General features: G+C 35.5%; 1 protein-coding gene across 2 annotated transcripts in view; it reads left to right on the top strand.

Moving 5' to 3' along the window:
- The window catches only part of LOC114655660 (clathrin heavy chain 1), a 188,272-nt gene that overhangs the window by 136,983 nt on the left and 29,232 nt on the right, over nt 1-22,057 (top strand). For both annotated transcript variants that reach the window (XM_051931312.1, XM_051931311.1), the window contains exons 12-21: nt 2,549-2,713; nt 2,809-2,989; nt 3,884-4,047; nt 15,761-15,886; nt 15,987-16,129; nt 17,358-17,592; nt 17,781-17,903; nt 18,891-19,036; nt 20,496-20,679; nt 20,816-21,008. In XM_051931312.1, the coding sequence (XP_051787272.1) occupies nt 2,549-2,713; nt 2,809-2,989; nt 3,884-4,047; nt 15,761-15,886; nt 15,987-16,129; nt 17,358-17,592; nt 17,781-17,903; nt 18,891-19,036; nt 20,496-20,679; nt 20,816-21,008 (1,660 nt within the window). The remainder of the gene's footprint in view (nt 1-2,548; nt 2,714-2,808; nt 2,990-3,883; nt 4,048-15,760; nt 15,887-15,986; nt 16,130-17,357; nt 17,593-17,780; nt 17,904-18,890; nt 19,037-20,495; nt 20,680-20,815; nt 21,009-22,057) is intronic.

The raw sequence follows: 22,057 nt of genomic DNA, 5'->3' as shown, positions 1-22,057 counted from the left end.
GACAGCACCCCTCTACCTGCTTTGGGGACCCCACAGTGATTTTTTGAAATGTGGGAGTTATTTCTGCCCCACCCTGTATAAAAAGTTTGATTCGACAATAGGCCAGTAAGCTTAACTTGCATCACAGGTAAAGTAAGGAAATATTGAGCGGAGTGTTTGTGAGTAGTCTGCATGGGTTCAGAGGAGGGAGGTCATGCTTTACTAACATGTTGGCATTTTATAAGGAAGCAACAAAAGGATATGATCAAAGTGGTGCATATGATGTTAATCTTGACTTTCAGAAAGCAATTGATAAGGTCCCTCATGAGTGGTCGAGAATCAAACTAAAAGAGGTGGGAGTTCAGTGTACTATGTGTAGATGGGTGTAGAACTGGCTGAAATAAAGTAAACAGAGGGTTATGGTGCAAGGAACCTTATCAGAATTGGTTGATATTAAGAGATGTATTAATTTTTAATACATATAAATCATTTGGATAGGAGTATAAAAAACAAGTTGGTTAAATTTGCAAATGATACCAAGCTAGTTGGATTGGCAGATAATCTAGGATCTACTGAACCATTATAGAGAGACTTTGACAGCATACATTCAGGCTTGGGCAGGTTTGTTATAGATGAAATGTAATTAAGAAAATTTAAAGTATTACGTGTAGGAAGTAAAAAAAAAAAAAAAACCATTTGATTTGAGTACACATCAGAAGATCTGAAATTAAAAGTACTGCTTATAAGAAGGATTTAGAAACCATAGTGGATTTGTTAACTATAACCTTCTAGACAGTGTTAAGCCATTAAGAAGGCTAACAGAATGTTAGGTTCCAGGATGTGCAAAGGAAGCTTTATAATTCATTAGTGAGGCTGCACCAGCAGTAGTGTGTGCAGTTTTAGTCTCCAGGCTACAAAAAAGACATAGCAGTGTTACCCTAGTCTCTCTTCTGTGGACTTTTTCTATTTTCAGGCCTACAGGGGATGAGTCATGATGAAAGGTTAAAAGAACCTTTTCCGCTTCAGCAAAAGGAGATTAGAAGTGACATGATTGAAGTGTTTTAAAATTCTAATTAGAATTATTACAGTAGACCAAGACTGTTACATGGAGACACAGAAGCTTATTAAGGTTAAATTTTGCACAAATATTAGGATGTTTTTCTTGCATACAGAGAACAATAGGCACATGGAATAAGTTACCTAATAGTGTGGTAGGCAGTAGGACTTTATGTACCTTCAAAATTAGACTTGCTCTTATCTTGACGTAATTAAGTGGATAGTGTTAGCTTTTTTGGGCTGATTGGCCTGTTTATGTCAATGTTTTACCAATTTTCTAATGCTCTCTTGCTCAACTCTTCTTTAAACTATGTCCTTCCCCAATCCAACCTTTATTGGTCACTTTGTACATCTCTTTTAAATTTACTTTGGTTTCAACTTTGGAGAGTCTACATGTTCATTAATTCCATGTGGCTGGTGGTACCTTCTGCTTCTGCTGCATCTCTGTTGTCAGACTGGCCTCTGTTATGCTGTCCTCATGGCCAAAGGCTTATTGTGGATCAGGAGCTGAGCTTTAGGATGCAAATCCAGCACCAGATTAGATTTTTAAAAAAAAAATTACACTCCATCCATCCATCCATCCATCCATTATCCAACCCGCTGTATCCTAACTACAGGGTCACGGGGGTCTGCTGGAGCCAATCCCAGCCAACACAGGGCAGGAAACAAACCCCGGGCAGGGCACACACACCCACCACACACTAGGAACAATTTAGAATCACCAATGCATTTAACCTGCATGTCTTTGGACTGTGGAAGGAAACCCACGCAGACATGGGGAGAACCTGCAAACTCCACGCAGGGAAGACCTGGGAAGCGAACCCGGGTCTCCTAACTGCGAGATTGCAGCGCTACCACTGTGCCACTGCGCTGCCCTAAATTATGCTCTATTAGTAAAATAAATGTGGTATATGTAATGCAGGGAGGCACGTGCAAGTGACTGTTGGCTGTAGATGGTCTGAAGTACCACTGAATTATATGAAAAATATCTTTATTTTGATCAAATCAATGTATTGCTTAGGATTTGACTTTTTCATATAAGAAAGAGAGCTTTATCTGTACACTGCTTAATTTGTATTTTTTTCTCATATTGATGAGACTAAATAGATGTTGTCGTTGTTCTGAAAGTGTCAAATGTTTTGTAAATTTTTCGGGAATCTCCATATTCTTTTATGAAATGACCCTGGCTTTCTGTCAGTGGGGACAAGAATTGACCCTTGAAAATATTTCCTATCATCAATAAAATGTCATTTACTGATCATATTATGCAGAAAAGATGGTCTTTTTTAACATATTAAATGCTATTCTTAATTTCCTAATCTTATTCTGGTAAACTATGTGAAGAGACAGCATTTTAAAAAATGTGAGCTCTTCACTCTGTCTCTGAATTCCTGTTAACAGACATTAATTTCAGAACATAATCATTTTATATGGTGAGATGTGTTCATAGTATTTTTTATACTTCTATTTTTTAGAACACACTACATCAGCATATATATTTTTTTGCTTTCAGGTAGCAGATGCCATTCTTGGTAATCAGATGTTCACCCATTATGACCGAGCCCACATCGCTCAATTGTGTGAAAAGGCTGGTTTGCTGCAAAGAGCACTGGAGCACTACACAGACCTCTATGATATCAAACGAGCTGTTGTTCACACTCATTTACTTAATCCTGAGGTATTAGTGTTTTTAATAATTTTACCAGTTGTCAGCATTATATTGTAATTTTGTGTCTACTAATATAAGTTGCATTTTCTTTGCTTGTATCCCAGTGGCTGGTGAACTTCTTTGGGTCATTATCCGTTGAGGACTCTCTTGAGTGCTTAAGAGCTATGCTGTCTGCTAATATTCGTCAGAATCTTCAGATCTGTGTACAAGTTGCATCTAAATACCACGAACAGCTGTCTACACAGTCTCTCATTGAGCTGTTTGAATCATTTAAGAGTTTTGAAGGTGAATATATACAGTTGACCCCATCTTTCATTCTTTTGATACACTATTTTTATTGATATCTATTGATCATAAATAAAGAGTAATTTTGGGTTTTGTTTAAAAAAAAAAATCTTTACATGCAATTAATTATCAATATTCAATTTTTAGTCAAACTTTGAATAAATATTTCTCCCAGAGAGTAGCTGTTCATGTTAAAGCCCAAGTTTAAAGAAAAGTTTAAAGGAATACTCCAGCCAAAAAAGTTTGAAGTGATGGCTGAGAAAACAAAATCTCAGCTTTCATACAGAATAGAGTATAGAAAAAAATGATACAAGCCAATGGTGACTAATACTGTACATCAGCAAACGATGTGGAAAAATATCCATGCAAAATGTTACTTGTGTTGCATAGTCCAGTTGTATGCTCCAGATGTCCAAAGTCATACATGTTTTTCTAAATTATTGTTAAATAGTTAATTTGGGAAAAGTCAACACACATCATAAATAGGAAATGCAAGTCACATGAGGCAGAAATTTTGAATTGATAAGACTCTCCACCAGTGCATGATGAAAGGCAAACCTTTAATCAAAAAATGCAGTTCCATGTGACTTGAATTTATTTTTGTTATCACTACAATCTACATAGGGCATATAACATAAATATATTTGGGTGGAGTATTCCTTTAAGGCCAATATTTCATAAAATACAACAAATGTTGAAAGACATCCATCTAAAGTTACTCAAGCTGTCTTAATTTAAGTTTCTATTTTTAATGGTTTGTTTCATCTATAAAGTGTAACTCAGCTTGGTGCATCTTGGGCTGTTAATTAAGCACTTTATTGAAAAAAGTGAGGAACAATTGATCATTAGATCAGTTGGCATTAACAGAATACTATTTTATAATTGTTGTTTTAGGTCTGTTTTACTTCCTGGGCTCTATTGTCAACTTTAGCCAGGATCCAGAAGTTCACTTCAAATACATCCAGGCAGCCTGCAAGACTGGTCAAATCAAAGAAGTTGAACGAATTTGCAGAGAAAGCAATTGCTATGACCCTGAGAGAGTTAAGAATTTCTTGAAGGTATGTGGAGATAAGAAAAGTGCATATTTGTTCAATATTTTTTCAAACACTTTCGTTTGTGTGTTTTTATTTCGTTTGTGTGTTTTTATTCTTTTAAAAAGATCACAGTTAGAGTTAGTTCATTAATGCATAGCATAGCCACCTTAAATCTTACTGTATTTATACACACATTTTCTTTTTATATGTAGAATATATGTTAAATAAAAAGATGATGGTTAATTCCAGACTAAAAAATAATCAGGTTTAAATTGTAATATTGAGACTAAGTTGTTATGGTAAAGTGCCAACAGCAGAAATGAGCCTTTTTGACTTTTTTGGTATGGAAAGAACTTTCACTTATTTTTTCATGTAGACAGGTTTATTTTGATGTAGTTGTGCTAACATCTATATATGTGTATGCATGTTATGTTCACACTCTGACCAAAAAAATACATATTTACTTGGAAACTGTTTAATTGTACTTGAAAACTTACATGGTAAATTAGTTTAGGGTTTCTGTTGTGCTTATCCTTATGATATCTTGGACCTACATAAAGGTGATAATAGTGTGGTCTTTGACCTTGGGGTGCATTTGTCTACCTGTGGATGTTTGATTGCTCAATAGTGATAAATTTGTTGTCTTCCTTGGCTGATGACCACTTGATTTTCAGATATAGACAACATAAATAATGGTTGTTATGCCATGGTCATAATGATATTATAGGACACCACCATTTGGCCCAGTTCTGCTTGCTTTTATCACATTTCGTGCACATCTGTATTTTACAAATCACCTTTCACTGCAGCTTGCATGTTAAGCAGGATGGAATCTGCTAGAAACACCACAGTATATTTACACAACATTTTGGTCAAAGTTATGGAAGCTTATTCACTCAATATTGTGTTATTTCACATTTATTATTACATTATTTTGAAAAGAAGTTGGCAGCTTGCTGCTGATAGCATCTTGTGTGTGCATGCTTAGAAGTGATTCATCATGCATTATTCCAGAAAACAACAAATACTATTGAGTTGTCCAAGTACTAATAAAAGTTGTTTAATTAAGCAGTGGAGAAAAAGTCCTTTTAACTTTATGAGCAAATGAGCCTTAGCCAGTCATTACAAGGGCAAGCAGCCCACACCACATATGTGAATATTGTAGTCTAATGTGATGCGTAATTTCAGCTTAGGGCTATTCAGTCAACAAAGAATACAAGGATTTTGGTGTGACTGAAGAAGCAAATCCATAGTAGAGGGGTTCATGGTTCTCTGCTTTCTGTTTGATTACAGAAGTTTGTTCACGTGGAGAATTCTAGATTTATTATTATTCAGCCCCTAGTTACTCCAACTATCTTAGTTTTTAGCATCCCAAACTACTTAATATAATAGTTTCTTGCAGACTGAAATATGCATATGATTCATTCACTTTTACACTTTTGAATACCAAAATAAGCACAAATACTGTGATTAAAAATGAACACATTTTCATTTCAGCAGTTTACACAGTCTATAGGAACATAGAAGTAATGCATAAGTACCAATAAAATGAGTTTATAAATTGCCAAAGAGGGTGCAAAAATGACAAAAAGATGACATTCGTATGTCATAAATAAAATACTACAATTTTATACCATACCCATTTCTAAGGTATGGACTCAGGTAGAGTTCAACATTCTTGATGGTCATGACAACAAAATGACAGTTAAATAGCAAAAAGTAGGAAAAGATGAAACACTCTGTTGAAATTGTTAGAATTGTAAGAATAATGATAATTTTTATGTTATGTTCCTTCATGTGGCTATGTAAGTTAACAGCAACACAGACAGTTGCAACATACTCTTTAAGAGTAGTTTGCTTCTGAGACACAGTGTGGAAAGCATAAATCAGTCTTTACCCATTATGTGGCAGGTCTGCTTGGAACCTTTTTTCTTTAAGGCAGTGCCTTTTTGACCAGCTATGATTGTAGAGCAGAGAATATATTTGGAACATTCAGAGCTACCATCTGAAGCATTTGCTACACCATCTTTGGACCTTTACTCATCTGGAAGAGCACTTGCTAAGTGGTTGGTCAAATGTGCCACAGGAAACTGTACAAACTATATGATTCCATGCACAGAACACATTGTTTGTATACTTCCTAAACTAATTAAAAATTAACTTTAATCTGGCAATGGAATCTTGAATTTTGTGTTGGCTGTTATTTACGCCTTGAATGTAATATGTAACGTTTGCTAAAGCCTGAATTTTTTTTTTTGGTCAGAATGTGTGTGTGTGTGTGTGTATATATTTTATGTATGTTTGTATTAATTAATTTTCCTCGTGTTGTATGTGTACAGTGATCTCCAAAAGTAAACTAAGAAATGTTTGGTACAGTACAGAATGTGTGTTCTTGCACTTTAAATCTGAAATGATAGTGACTGTTGGGTTCACGTGGAGAATATTTGTTACTTTAATAGACTAAATAGTTTTGTAAAAAAAACTATATTATAAAAGTATAACAGCTACAAAACTGCCCCCCCCAATACAATACCAAAAAGACATACATATTATGTAAAATTCATTATTCAGGATGGTTACAAATCTGTGGACTGTGGACTTTGGCTTATACTTGCAATCATTTCTGGTGATGCTCTGCCAGCTCCAAGTTGTGTCTGTTTTCTATCCTTGTTGAGAGCTTGATCTCTGGAATTAGCGTGAACATGTGGAATACATAGTTTGGTTTCAGTTAAGGCGATTGTCTTAGTTAACCCTTTAACCGCCAACTCCCTAAATATTCCCCACGCCAGGCAAAATCTGAACAATTTTCGTTTTTTTACTTTTTTACATTTTTTTTACATTTTTTACATTTATTCAAGCAGTATTGACCACTAAATGTTGTGCAAGTTGCCAGTGTATACACGAAATCTATAAATGTAACCTGAATTCTCAGCTAAGCAAAACATCTTGATACCAAACCGTGCCCTTTTCAATGGTAGATACTGTCGAAACTGTAAGCGGCCCTTCCACGACAATAAACTTTCATCAACTGCAACTGACGGTCCTGGCATGTAGGGCAACTGAAATGCTTCAAATAAATGATCAATCAAAGGACGTAGCTTGAACAAGTGGTCGCGGTTCGGATCTTTCTTATCTGGCTCGTTTCAGTTGTCAATCAAATGAAAGAATTTCAGCAGCAAAGAGAATCGGTTACGTGTCATGACAGCTGCAAAAATAGGTGTTGCATACATAGGATCTGTAGACCAGTACATCTCAATATCTGGTTTTCTGATTATTCCCATCAACATCAAAATCCCAATGAATTTTTTCATTTCGTTTTCATCAGTGTCAAACCAAGCACGAACACGGGAATGTGGAGGTAAATTGGGATTTTTCTCAATAAACTGTGCTGCATACAGATTTGTCTGATGAACAAAATGTCTGATGAAATCAGGTGACACAAACAGCTCATAAAACTGCTCAGCAGTGTAATTGTTTACATCAACAATAAAGCCACACGTTCCCTCAAACGAATGCAGAAAAGGTAGTTCACCACGGGCAGCAGCCCAGCTGACATGCTGGGGATACACCCACTCAGCGCCGTCATCTGATGCCTCTTCATTCACAGTATCATGCAGCGCACGTTGCTGCTCATCACTGTCACTAAAATCTTCTTCAGAACTGCTACAATCATGATCAGAACTGTCCAAAATCGCCTGCAAAGCCTCACTTGAAGTCAGTTTACGTTTCGCCATATTCACAGCTGTTACATGCGAATCACGTCACATGACCGGCCAAAACAACCACAGACTTGTCGAAATACAACGTAGTAATAATACCCACGCCAAACCGTCAGTTATACTACTTGCCAGGCATTCATATAACCACAGGCAAATGTGCCGGATAATTCCGGCAGAATGGCGTTAGCAATAAAACAACGGTGCCGGATATATCCGGCAGAGGGCGGTTAAGGGGTTAATTAAGAATAATTGGATTATTTGTTGTGTTTGCATTAGCAGTTTTTTTGGGACATTGCTTTGTGCCATGTTGGAGCCCTCTTTGGCTGGGGTATAGTTTTGGATATAGAAACTATTTTACACTTACAGACTTGAATCACCACCTAATAACTCTGATACAACTGAGATTTTTTCTTTTGACTTTGTCATTTTCTGGTTGTTTTCCTTGAATGTACACACAGCCTGTTTATAGTCTCAGTGTTTTATTTACACATTTAACACTAAATCATCCAGTATGTGCAAAATGAACAAGACTTTAGACACAAAGCATAGCTGTGTCAGTTTCACATTGCAATAATTTATGCAAACAAAGGTTATAATGTTATAAGAAGAGAGTGCATTTTTTCCCTCATTTTGCATTGGCACTGCTGATATGGCACTGCATTGTGTTGCTTGTGTAATTAACACATGCAGGCAAGAACCTGACTTCACTCTGTATGTGTTTCAGTATTGACCCTATAAGTCTATCATATGATTATTTGTTCTCGCTCTGTTCAGCAGGTACAGTTTCAGGTATATATTTTTTTTGTTTACTTTAACATAGCACCCATCCTGTTGTGTTGGCACAGAGGCTTTGTGCCTCTATATAGTGGAAATTAAACATGGCATCTTCTTAAAGGTCCAGTGAGCTGTGTTTTCATGAACTACTGTTTGTCTTAGGCGCACAATGATGATTTTCTACCACACATTCCTAATCCATTGTAAGTGATGTCAGTATATGAGTGTGGATTTTAGTTTTAATTCAAGGATTAGAGTCCATGCATCTATTTTCCTGTTTATATGGCAGAGGTAAAAAAAAAAAAAAAAAAAAATTGTACCAAATGCCAGAAAATCATTAAAGAATAATGCTATTTTTTAAAAAACTGTATCCAAGTAGACTTTTTCTGGTTCACTTATCACTAGACTGCCAGCTTTACTTGTGTTATGTTTGTGGTGCCGTTAAACTTAAAATGCTTACCTAAATTTTAGACTACACATTGGAAGTTCTATTTATGCTTCAGTAATTCAGTGAGGCCAGCTGTATGTTACAATAAAATTGGGAAGACTGCTTTAAACCTGTAGTGTATTTTTACAGATATTCATGTTATACAAATGAAAGGCTCTCCGACATTCTCTACTGTAACCACATTGTCATATATTCATTTCAGATCCACAGAACAGAAATAAAGCTTATAAAAGCATAAAATTATCTGTATACTTTGGAGTTTACTCTGTGTATGTACAGTGTGTGTACACCTTTCTAAATTGATACTTGGTAAATTTTTTACTTTTAGTATTAAGTGCCCAGACCATCTTGTCAGTAATTTAATTACATATTGTGCGTGTATATGTGTGTGTGTGTGTGTGTATATGTATATATATATATATATATATATATATATATATATATATAAAATACGCCCTAAAGTTGGATTCAATTTTAAAATATTTGCTAATCAAAGCCCATCAAATTTGCACATAACATTTGTTAATAAGCAGTCTGCATCAATCATTACCTGATGGAAGCTATTATTTTTTATGCTTTTCCTTGTGCCTTTGGAACGGGCAGGACATGTACCAGGTAAATCTCTCAGTACAGGAAAGAACTCCCTTTAATTTCCTTTCCCCTGTTAGATTCGGGGTTAATTCTGGGATTTGTAGTTGCTGAAATTATATATAATTTGGGAGTAACACACTGTTGTTTCAGTTGTAGAAGAAAACCCTAGAGATAAACTCCTGTGTTTCTCTCCAATTTGTGATTTACCTTTTTTGTGAAAAATATATTTATTAAATTACCTAACATGAACTCTTTTTAGGTTTGATTGTTTTCCAGATTGGGGGGGGGGGGGGGGGGTTGATATTGAGGGATCTGTCACTTTTAAATATTTTCAATTAGCAACTTATATTAGACATGCAAGAAAGTAAATTAACAAATTGAAATTTCTATTTATCTGTTTTACTTAGTATAAGAAATGGTTTTATTAAAAGTTTCAGTAAAGTTGTATTTTAGTGCAGTTTAAGATAAAAACTTGAAGTAAAAAGTACTGTTTTATAAACTAAAGGAATTTAGATTTTAGGTGAAAAGATAAATACAATGGTAAAGCAAAGAATGTCGGATTTTATTTTTGAGTTTTACTGCACATGCATTTTTATGCTCTCTGATAATTCATGTGAGTACTGAGACCATAGTTTACTTGGTGTGATCATTTATTTACTGTTCCCAAAGAGCCGTGACTGCAGATTTTTAATTTTAGCATTTTCTGTTCCCTTTCCCCTTTGGATTTGGGTAAGAGTCTGTAGACCTGAAGCAACTTAGAGACTAGAAAAATTGAAAAAGCATGAATTCTGAAATAACTATACTTCAAAAACTTTGCACAACTATACCTGCAGTTCTGAAAGAAACTACTGCCAACTCATTTAAATCCTGGTCTATGTGCTGTCTTTGTGTTAGTAACACATTCTTCCTTTGTCTGCAAAAACTTTTCCAAAGATGTAATAATAAGATGGTTTTCACACTGAATTATTGATATGCATGTGTGTTCATTGTGCTGTTTGATAGCCTGGTGCTCCTTCCAAAATAATTTCCTGCCCTGGCCCCGATTCTGCAGACATAGGCTTCAACCCTAACCTGGACTATGCAGGCTCAATCAGTAGTGGAGTAACAAAATGACTTTTGATCAACAGCAGCATCCACAGTGCAGATAGAAAATGGAGGTAGCATAAAGTATATTAAGTTGGGATAATTGTTAGTGGGTTGAAAACATGATGTACGTATTTTATTTCAGGAATTTCATCCTTTAAGTTGCTTTATTTTTTCCATTATATATGATCACCTGAAACTGTGACATACAATGTTAAAGATCAGAATATTCATCTATCCATCCATTATCCAACCCGGTATATCCTAACTACAGGGTCACGGGGGTCTGCTGGAGCCACTCCCAGCCAACACAGGGCGCAAGGCAGGAAACAAACCCCGGGCAGGGCGCCAGCCCATCGCAGGGCACACACACACTAGGGACAATTTAGGATCGCCAATGTTTTTTTCTTTTTTAAAAGAAACATTTAAAGTCAGAACTACAGAAAAATAAAGTGATATTCTGTACTTTGGGCTGATACTTTTGTGTCTAAACTATATAGCTCAAGCATAATAGTTATAATTTATATGTAAAGTATTTTATCTTTTTTTTGATATTAAGATTGACCATCTAAGGCCAGCATCACATTGTGCACATTTGAGAGCATGTCACACTTACCAATTGTAGATGCTGGATCTCATTGCTTTGAGGATATCATATTACATAGCTAGAAATCTTAGAGTATGAAGCATTTAATGGCTCCCGCACAATTTCTCAACAGTTTCAAATTTCCAAATTAATGTGCGATTTGAAAGCACCAGTGGCTGTACAAATATTTTCTCTTATGTTAAATTCTGCTGCAGTCTCTGTCTGTCTTTTTCCATTTTCATTCTGTCGTGGTGTAACAAACACAAGACATCAGACAGCTGAGTCTCTCTTGTGGTACCAAACGCTCATTTTTCATCTCTTCTTGTGACTGTATTGTATACATTGTACTTCTAGTTGAGCACTCATTGGTTGTCAAGGCTTCCACACATCTGAGCTTCCCCCATGACTTAAGATAAAATCTTAATTGATATTCTGACTTGTTGCTAAGTACTATGACACAGTAGCTGGAGATATAGTTCCACTACTTGACTGGAGGTCACTGGACAGTGTTGTGACTATCCACAATTCACGAATATTATGTTACTCAACTTTACTTCCCAGTTAATAACAATTCTGTTTTAATTGATACTTCTAACAAGAATTTTGCCAAAGTAGAGTTGTAATATATATGTCATAAATACATATTAATCAATCAGGAATTATGGCCATACAAGTTGACAGCAAAATTAAACATGAAACTTCCAAATGCAACACAGTGAATCTGTTAGTTTGTGCAAATGATAATCTTCCTAACATAAACATACGTAATGTGTTGTACCACTTTGTTGTGTCTCGGGTAAGTAACTCAGTGCAGGGCAGCATTCACAGTAGAAAATAACGAGAGTCTGGAGACAAATACAGTTGACAACTGCTTTATTCCACAAAAGAGCCTGAATATAAAAGAAGAGTTTAATGTATTCAAGGTTACATTAGGTAGATGTATTACCTTATATGGATATAAGGTGTAGTACCAAGGTGTAGTATACAACCCTTTAATTGCCAAAATAAGAGTACATTTCTTTTTAAAAACATACAAATCAATCCCATCTGAACTAAACAATTAATTTTGGCATTGAATGTCCTCGTGATTCCTTTCTGTCCAAATGTCTTGAGAAAAGTAAGTGTAGGTAAAAAGAGAAGACTATACCCTGAGTATTATTTTTTAATTCAAAAATGAATGTCAACATTAGCACTTTCCCAGTGTAGGAAAGAAAGCGTCGGGAAAAAGAGAAGACTATAATATACCCTGAGTATTATTTTTTTATTCAAAAATGAATGTCAACATTAGCACTTTCCCAGTGTAGGAAAGAAAGCGGCACTACAGTATTCAAAAGCTGTTGTATTTCAATCAGTTATTCAAACTACACCAGCAGTTTTTTCAGCTCTGTAAGGTGGGTGAACATGCAGTAAACTAGAAAGCTTGCAAAAATATTTTCAGTATGCTTTTATTCAAGAAGATAAGTTACATATTGGCACAGATTGTATAGTGGAGACAACTAGCACAATGTGCCTAGTCATTACAATTCAATTTGAGAGATCACCCTAGATGATTATGTTGTGAACTAGTCAGGCTAATTTGTGTACTTTTCCCTTCAGAATTGCTATATATTTTGTGTTATGGAGGTTTTTCTCATTAAATGTTTAGTGCAAATCTATGAAATCACCTACTGTAAGTTCTCTGTAGGTTATAATATAAACAAGTTTGTGTGAGTTCTGTATGCATTGTACATAATGTAATCATATACAGTACATCCGGAAAGTATTCACAGCGCATCACTTTTTCCACATTTTGTTATGTTACAGCCTTATTCCAAAATGGATTAAATTCATTTTTTTCCTCAGAATTCCACACACAACACCCCCTAATGACAATGTGAAAAAAGTTTACTTGAGATTTTTGCAAATTTATTAAAAATAAAAAAATTGAGAAAGCACATGTACATAAGTATTCACAGCCTTTGCCATGAAGCTCAAAATTGAGCTCAGGTGCATCCTGTTTTCCCTGATCATCCTTGAGATGTTTCTGCAGCTTAATTGGAGTCCACCTGTGGTAAATTCAGTTGATTGGACATGATTTGGAAAGGCACACACCTGTCTATATAAGGTCCCACAGTTGACAGTTCATGTCAGAACACAAACCAAGCATGAAGTCAAAGGAATTGTCTGTAGACCTCCGAGACAGGATTGTCTCGAGGCACAAATCTGGGAAAGGTTAGAGAAAAATTTCTGCTGCTTTGAAGGGCCCAATGAGCACAGTAGCCTCCATCATCCGTAAGTGGAAGAAGTTCGAAATCACCAGGACTCTTCCTAGAGTTGGCCGGCCATCTAAATTGAGCGATCAGGGGAAAGGGGCCTTAGTCAGGGAAGTGACCAAGAACCCGATGGTTACTCTGTCAGAGTTCCAGAGGTCCACTGTGGAGAGAGGATAACCTTCCAGAAGGACAACCATGTCTGCAGCAATCCACCAATCAGGCCTGTATGGTAGAGTGGCCAGATGGAAGCCACTCCTTAGTAAAAGGTACATGGCAGCCCGCCTGGAGTTTGCCAAAAAGCACCTGAAGGACTCTCAGACCATGAGAAAGAAAATTCTCTGGTCTGATGAGACAAATGTTGAACTCTTTGGTGTGAATGCCAGGTGTCACATTTGGAGGAAACCAGGCACACCTCATCACCAAGCCAATACCATCCCTACAGTGAAGCATGGTGGTGGCAGCATCATGCTGTGGGGATGTTTTTCAGCGGCAGGGACTGGGAGACTAGTCAGGATAAAGGGAAAGATGACTGCAGCAATGTACAGAGACATCCTGGATGAAAACCTGCTCCAGAGCGCTCTTGACCTCAGACTGGGGCGACGGTTCATCTTTCAGCAGGACAACGACCCTAAGCACACAGCCAAGATATCAAAGGAGTGGCTTCAGGACAACTCTGAATGTCCTTGAGTGGCCCAGCCAGAGCCCAGACTTGAATCCGATTGAACATCTCTGGAGAGATCTTAAAATGGCTGCGCACCGACGCTTCCCATCCAATCTGATGGAGCTTGAGAGGTGCTGCAAAGAGGAATGGGCGAAACCTGCCAAGGATAGGTGTGCCAAGCTTGTGGCATCATATTCAAAAAGACTTGAGGCTGTAATTGCTGCCAAAGGTGCATCGACAAAGTATTGAGCAAAGGCTGTGAATACTTGTGCTTTCTCAGTTTTTTTATTTTTAATAAATTTGCAAAAACCTCAAGTAAACGTTACCCCGTCATTACGGGGTGTTGTGTGTAGAATTCTGAGGGAAAAAAATGAATTTAATCCATTTTGGAATAAGGCTGTAATATAACAAAATGTGGAAAAAGTGATGCACTGTGAATACTTTACATATGCACTGTAAATCCATTGGAACATCTGTGGAGAGACTTTGATGGCAATTTACTTCTGATACAGTCTAACAGAGCTTGAGTGGATCTGCCAGGAAGAAATGCCCAAGTCCAGTGGTACAAAGCTTGTGTAGACTTAACCCAAGATGATTGGAAGCTGTAATTGCTGCCCAAGTACAGTAGCTTCTACAAAGTACTGAATTAAGAGTCTTAATATGTATATGAATGCGAGATTTCAGTTTTTGATTTTTAATAAATTTGCAAATCTTACAGATTAAATCTGACTTTACTTGAAAACAAACTCTGTCATTATTTATGGATTATTGAGTGTAGATTGATGTGCTAAAATAGCAAATGCATCCATTCATTGAAAGTGAAGGGTGTCTGAATACCTTTTGAATCCATTGTGTGTGTGTGCGCACGCGCATGTATACTGTATACATATACAGTTGTGCTTGAAAGTATGTGAACCCTTTAGAATTTTCTATATTTCTGCATAAATATGACCTAAAACATCATCAGATTTTCACTCAAGTCCTAAAAGTAGATAAAGAGAAACCAGTTAAACAAATGAGACAAAAATATTATACTTGGTCATTTATTTATTGAGGAAAATGATGGAATATTACATATTTGTGAGTGGCAAAAGTATGTGAACCTTTGCTTTCAGTATCTGGTGTGATCCCCATTTTTCAGCAATAACTGCAACTAAACGTTTCCGGTAACTGTTGATCAGTCCTGCACACCGGCTTGGAGGAATTTTAGCCCATTCCTCCGTACAGAACAGCTTCAACTCTGGGATGTTGGTGGGTTTCCTCACATTAACTGCTCGCTTCAGGTCCTTCCACAACATTTCTATTGGATTAAGGTCAGGACTTTGACTTGGCCATTCCAAAACATTAACTTTATTCTTCTTTAACCATTCTTTGGTAGAACGACTTGTGTGCTTAGGGTCGTTGTCTTGTTGCATGACCCTTCTCTTGAGATTTAGTTCATGGACAGATGTCCTGACATTTTCCTTTAGAATTCTGATATAATTCTGATATAATTCAGAATTCATTGTTCCATCAATGAATGCTCATGTCATTCTTAATGTTGATTTGAGAGTATTGGAGTCTTAGTGTTTTCACATTGTTAAATTTATATTTTGTTTTCAATTTTTTCTTTCTTTTCTGCAGGAAGCTAAGCTAACTGATCAACTTCCACTAATTATTGTGTGTGACAGATTTGATTTTGTTCACGATTTGGTTCTGTACTTATACCGAAACAACCTTCAGAAATATATTGAAATCTATGTCCAGAAGGTAGGAGAAATTATTGAAAATACTTGTTACTTAAAATTTAATATCAGTTGGTGGTGATCTTTAATTATACAATTGGCTGCTGCATTTATGTTGGTTGCAGGTAAATCCCAGTCGCCTTCCAGTGGTCATTGGTGGTTTACTTGATGTGGATTGCTCTGAGGATGTAATTAAAAACCTTATTTTGGTTGTGAGGGGTCAGTTCTCCACAGATGAACTTGTGGCAGAAGTTGAGAAGCGCAACAGGTAATCTTTCTCAGATAATTGGACAACTTAATTTAAATGCTTCTGGTTTAAATTTCCAGACTTAGAAAAAAATGTTTTAGGAGTTTAGGAAAAGTTACTACTTAGTTACTAAAGGTACATCTCAATGTTATGCATTTCTAGAAAACATAGAAATGGTTGGTACAAATAAAGGATGTTTTCCTTTGTGTTTTTGAGTATAACACATATTGAGTAGATTAGTCTTAGAATATAATGTTTGCAAGGATGAAGTTTGATATTTTTGTTATTACAAATTAATTATGTTGGCACCTGAAATATAAAGACAAGCAGCAAATAAGTACCAGATTGTTAAGTTCTGTATTGTAAACCCGTATTTATTAAATTGCATATTGTACAGATTTACAAATAGAAAGCAGACATTTTAAGCAGAAAAGTTCATAACCTGCAGAATTTGCATATATATATATATATATATATATATATATATATATATATATATATATATATATATACACATATATACACACATAAGTACCTGTTTTTTTAAAAGATATTAAAGAGGTCCATAAATATTATTTCAGTTGTAACTGGAATCATGGTGAAAGAAGAATATTGGCGCATATAGCTAGCAAGAGGTTCTGGTTAGTTGGCAGTAGAAGACAGGAAAATGTACTCTAACAAAGTCTCTAGCAGTATTCCTGAAGTAAAATAAATTTCTTAGAGTTCAAAATATTTTTATAATAAACTCAGAGTTATGTTGACTAAGCCAACTTTTTCTTTCCACCTCATAAAGCAGTTAACGGTTAGTAACTGTACAGTAATTCAGTGTTATGGTCTAATACTTGTTGGTGTCAAAGGCTCCTGTTCTCTTGCTGAATTCCAATTCTGTGGCCAAGAGTAGCAGGCTTGGTCAAGGTAGCAGTTAGAGGCAAGATGAAAGAGAATGGGAGTTATCAGAAATGATTGATAATGATTGATGCAAAATTTTGTGTTAACATTTTGAAAGTCTAGTAAACTGCAAAATGAACATTTTTCCTTTTTTACTAAAATTCTGTCATAACCATTATGTCAGAGTTAGGGTTTATATAGTTGTCAAAAGGAAAAAAGAAAAAACTGAACGTATAGAGACTTGTATTTTAAGTAATTGTGAGGTGGAGAAATGAAAATGGGTTGTTTTTAATGTAATTTTTCAACTTCATGTGTATGACATAAGTATAAATAAATATATGAAACTCTTCTATATTTACAGATTGAAGTTACTTCTACCATGGCTTGAAGCGCGAATTCATGAAGGCTGTGAAGAACCTGCTACCCATAATGCTCTGGCAAAAATCTACATTGACAGCAACAACAATCCTGAGCGCTTCTTGCGGGAGAACCCATATTATGATAGTCGTGTAGTTGGCAAATACTGTGAGAAGCGTGATCCTCACTTGGCATGTGTGGCATATGAGCGTGGCCAGTGCGATCTGGAGCTTATAAATGTAAGTTATAGAAGACATTAGGCTTTGTCTGAAGTTTAATATATAAGATTACTATAGTACATAAAGCATTCTATTGATCTGTGTTTTACTTTTTGTTTTGTAGCTTTTATGTAAATGGTACATGTATTTTATTTATTTATTTATTTTACTGTTTTGTGGTTTAAGATAAACTGTGTTTCCTTTCCTAGGTATGCAATGAAAATTCCCTTTTTAAGAGTCTGTCCCGTTATCTTGTCCGCCGAAAGGATCCTGAACTGTGGGCAAGTGTACTGCAAGAAAGCAATCCTTACCGGAGGCCTCTAATTGATCAAGTATGAATTTTATCTTTTTGTGTTCAAGATGGTTTCTAGTACGTTCTAGTGCTTACTTTCCCCATCCTTGCAATTATTTTAATTTCTTGAACATCATGCCAGTGATGTAACTTTTAATTTTTTAATGTGAATGATCCTTTGTATTTCACTACAAATAATTAAAATGTATTCCGTATATGCTTTTTTTTAAGCTGCTTAAGATAACTAATAATGAATCACACATTGATTACTAAAGTGTTTCATTTAATACATTTAGTTGTTCCATTTGAAAAACATTGTGTTTTAACCTCTGGCAGCTCAACTTAATTAAATAATAGAAATGGATTAATTACTGTGTATGTAACTAGTGTTTTTGTTTTTACTTACCAGTAGCATTTTTCTGCTAGGTATTTGTTTTCCTGAACACATTTTTACCACAGCACTGTGTGTTCTGTGGCTTTATCTCATTCACACAAAGTTAGTGCTCCTATACTTTCCCTTGAGAATTTTTTTAAACACACACATGAACGAGAATTCTCCTTCACATTAAGAAGAAATCATCCATTAATATTATCCTTTCTCTGCGACTATGTTTACGGAGATGCACACTAACTGACCCTTTAGTTCTGAGAACTTGGCTTCAACTACAGACTCTAAAGGCAATTATTTTTCATTGAACTGAAGGCTGCCAATTTTAATTGATGATGATTGGAAATATAATTAGACTCTTCCAAAAACTAATATGCAAATGTGAAGCTGTACTCTACAAAATAAGTAGTATTGCACGCCCGGACACAATAGAAATAATGAAAGCAACATAAGGTAAAACAAATTTATATTGTAACTTTTAGGCCCTTTTGTTCAAAGTTTATGCTGTTATTTACATCTTTGTCTCAGAACAGTCTTTTGTTTATTTTTGAGAGCTATATATAGGTTTTGGGTGAAATTGGCCCACATACATAATTTTATACATCTTCAGTTTGTGTGCATGATTTTTCTTTTCTGTAGGTTGTTCAGACTGCACTATCAGAGACACAAGACCCGGAGGAGGTTTCTGTGACTGTTAAAGCTTTCATGACAGCTGATCTTCCTAATGAACTTATTGAGCTCCTTGAAAAAATTGTTTTGGACAATTCAGTGTTCAGTGAACACAGGTACATTACTGTCAATATGGATGATTGTTGAATTGGTATCAATTCATAGAAAGTGTTTCTCAGAAGCCTATTTCAATGTGTTTTCAGATTTCCAGATATAAATGCTGTTATGCTTCTATAGCAGAAGAAAAGTGTGTCTAACAGATTGTACTGGCATTACTAGTTAAATTAATTCTAAAGTTTATGTGTGATTAAGCCTCACACCTGCCTGGTGTGACCACAATAAACAGTTGTGGCTTTTAGTAACTCTTTAACCCTGACAGAGTTAACCTTCTTACACTCTACCTCCCTAAAAGTAATGTAACCTTTATAGTGAGTGGCTTTTTATTAAGTGCACCAGCCTAGTACTGAGTAGGTCCTCCTTATATGTTTAAAATAACATGATTTGTTCAAAGCAAGGATTTACCACAGGTCTTGAAAATGTTCTTTAGGGATTGTAGTCCATTCTGACTCCATATTTTTAGCCACATATTTGGATATTTATGTAGCATTTTATTTTTACTATACTCCTGCCACTTCATCTCATCATTTAGATCTGGAGACTTTGCAGGTTTTGAAGTAAATGGAAACCACATGTTAAAAAAAACTACCATTACTTTTCAGGTAGTTTGTGGTGCATTATCCTACTGAAAGTGTCCAAATGAAAACTGGTAAATTGTGTCTGTAGAAGGATGTACATGGTCAGCAAAAAAGTTTAAGAGCACTGTTGCATTAAAATGGGGCTCAGTTGATAAAATGGTGCATTATTTATACCAAGAAAACATTCACATACTCTATTACACTATCCTGTACTGTTAAAACGGGACAGATCCATGTATTTGTGCTTTGTATGCCATATTCATGACCATGGTTGTATACATGTATTATCTAAATTTGAGACTTGTTAAACCTGATGCCATTTTTCTAGTCTTCAGTTGTCCATTTTTGATTTTTTTAAGCAGACTAAGATGGAACCTACTGTAACCCATTTGCTTCAAGGTCCAATGTGTTGTGTCTTCAAATATGTAATTTTGCATTCCTCTGCTGTAAACAGCTATAACTATTCAGTGTTTCCACCTACTTAATTGATGCTTACTGGATGTTTTTGTTCATTGCATCATTCTCTGTAAGTCTAGATGCTTTAGTGTGTGAAAAAATCACGCGGAACACACACACACACACACACACCATTCTTATAGATTTAGTAGCCGTTGAAATAAATAAAGTTGTGATCTAAAATGGTTTCAAATTGAGCAGTCATGGAAGATGTTTGCCAGTATTTCTAAGGTCAAAAAATTCTTATCACAGTAAACTAAAGACTATATCATTGCAAAATGTCTTAAGTTATCAATGGGTTTAATAAAAGTTTCCACTCAAAAGTGAACTTTTTTTAGATAATGAAAATAAGCTGTCGTTGTAATTTTGCATTTTTTGTGTTAATCACATTTTTTAATGCTTTGATCTGTCTTTGTACATTTAGGAATCTACAGAACCTTCTGATTCTTACTGCCATCAAAGCTGATCGCACTCGTGTAATGGAATACATAAACCGCCTGGACAATTATGATGCCCCAGATATTGCAAACATAGCCATCAGCAATGAGCTCTTTGAGGAAGCCTTTGCCATTTTCCGCAAATTTGATGTGAACACGTCTGCAGTGCAGGTAAGTGATTAAGGCCCACAAATAAGAGGCTTCAAGATAAATGAACCCTACAGTGAATAAGAGGCTTAAAGATAAATTAACGCTACAGTGAATTTCATATGCTTGAATGACTGACACTTTTATTTAAATAATTCAGGTGCTTATTGAACATATTGGAAATCTGGACAGAGCTTATGAGTTTGCAGAGCGGTGCAATGAACCTGCAGTTTGGAGCCAGCTTGCCAAAGCCCAACTACAAAAGGGTCTGGTTAAAGAAGCCATTGACTCCTACATTAAAGCTGATGACCCTTCAGCATATATGGAAGTTGTTCAAGCAGCGAATCATAGTGGTGAGTAACAGTTACAACAGTTTAGTTTGGACCTGAGCTCTGTTCTTGTTAATTTTATTAGTGGTCACATTTCAGATTGTGACTCTCTCTCTTTGTACTGTGTGTGTGTGTGTGTATATATACTGTATATGTGTGTGTGTGTGTATGTATATATATATATATACTTACTCTGAACAACAATGATACTATTTTTTCTGCTCTTTGCGAAGAATATTTAAAAGATTTCTCATTTTACAAAAAAGTATTTTAATCATGTTCAAGAATTACACTTGCCTTGAGAATTCCTCCTGTGGTTACTGGCTTGAGGCCAACAGTTTTAGTTGGAATCATGACAGCTGCCATTGAAGAGGAAATTTATTTGCACATGATTTGATAAACAATATTCAAATATATGTTTGTAAAGAAGTTCAGAAATGGAAAAAAAAAAAAGCCTTTCTTCCAGCTTCAGGAAGCATAACCAATAATTTTCATGGCTGTGAAGATTACATTTTCTTGTACAGGTGACAAAAGTTATTAACACTTTGTTTCAGCCTTTTTTTGGGGGGCTAATAGAGCCTTTCTGCATAACCAAAAAATGTAGGTGGCTAAAATTTTTAAAAGGACAAACGAGCATGTGTTGCAGCCAATCCGATTTTCTATTCAATAAGGTCCATGGGTCAATACTGTTAAACAACCAATCTTGTCTGTAAGAAGATAAGTGGCATGCTTAAATTTGATAAATAGTACACCATCACTCAGTTGCCTTTGTATGCAGAAGTAGTGCAGATGCAGCATTCTCCTTTTTTAGGATAGTACAAAGTTTTTAAATATTTTTTTCAAAATCGCAGTTCAATCATTTTACCATGTCTATGTTTACTATTTTGTTTAAGAGGAAAAAAATGTATTTCCTTGTGTTAAATTTTTCATAGAGCTTGCCTTTTGCTAAGTATGCTTATGATTTTTATTTTTAGTTTTCTTGCTCTTATGGCAATTTCTGATAAGTGATAAGACATTTTTTGATTGATTTGCAGTGTCTAGTCATAAAGTCATATGTTTAAAATGCTATCCAT

Source organism: Erpetoichthys calabaricus, chromosome 8 (assembly GCF_900747795.2).
Source record: "Erpetoichthys calabaricus chromosome 8, fErpCal1.3, whole genome shotgun sequence".
Taxonomy (NCBI): domain Eukaryota; kingdom Metazoa; phylum Chordata; class Cladistia; order Polypteriformes; family Polypteridae; genus Erpetoichthys; species Erpetoichthys calabaricus.
This window is presented reverse-complemented; position numbering and strand designations above follow the sequence as displayed.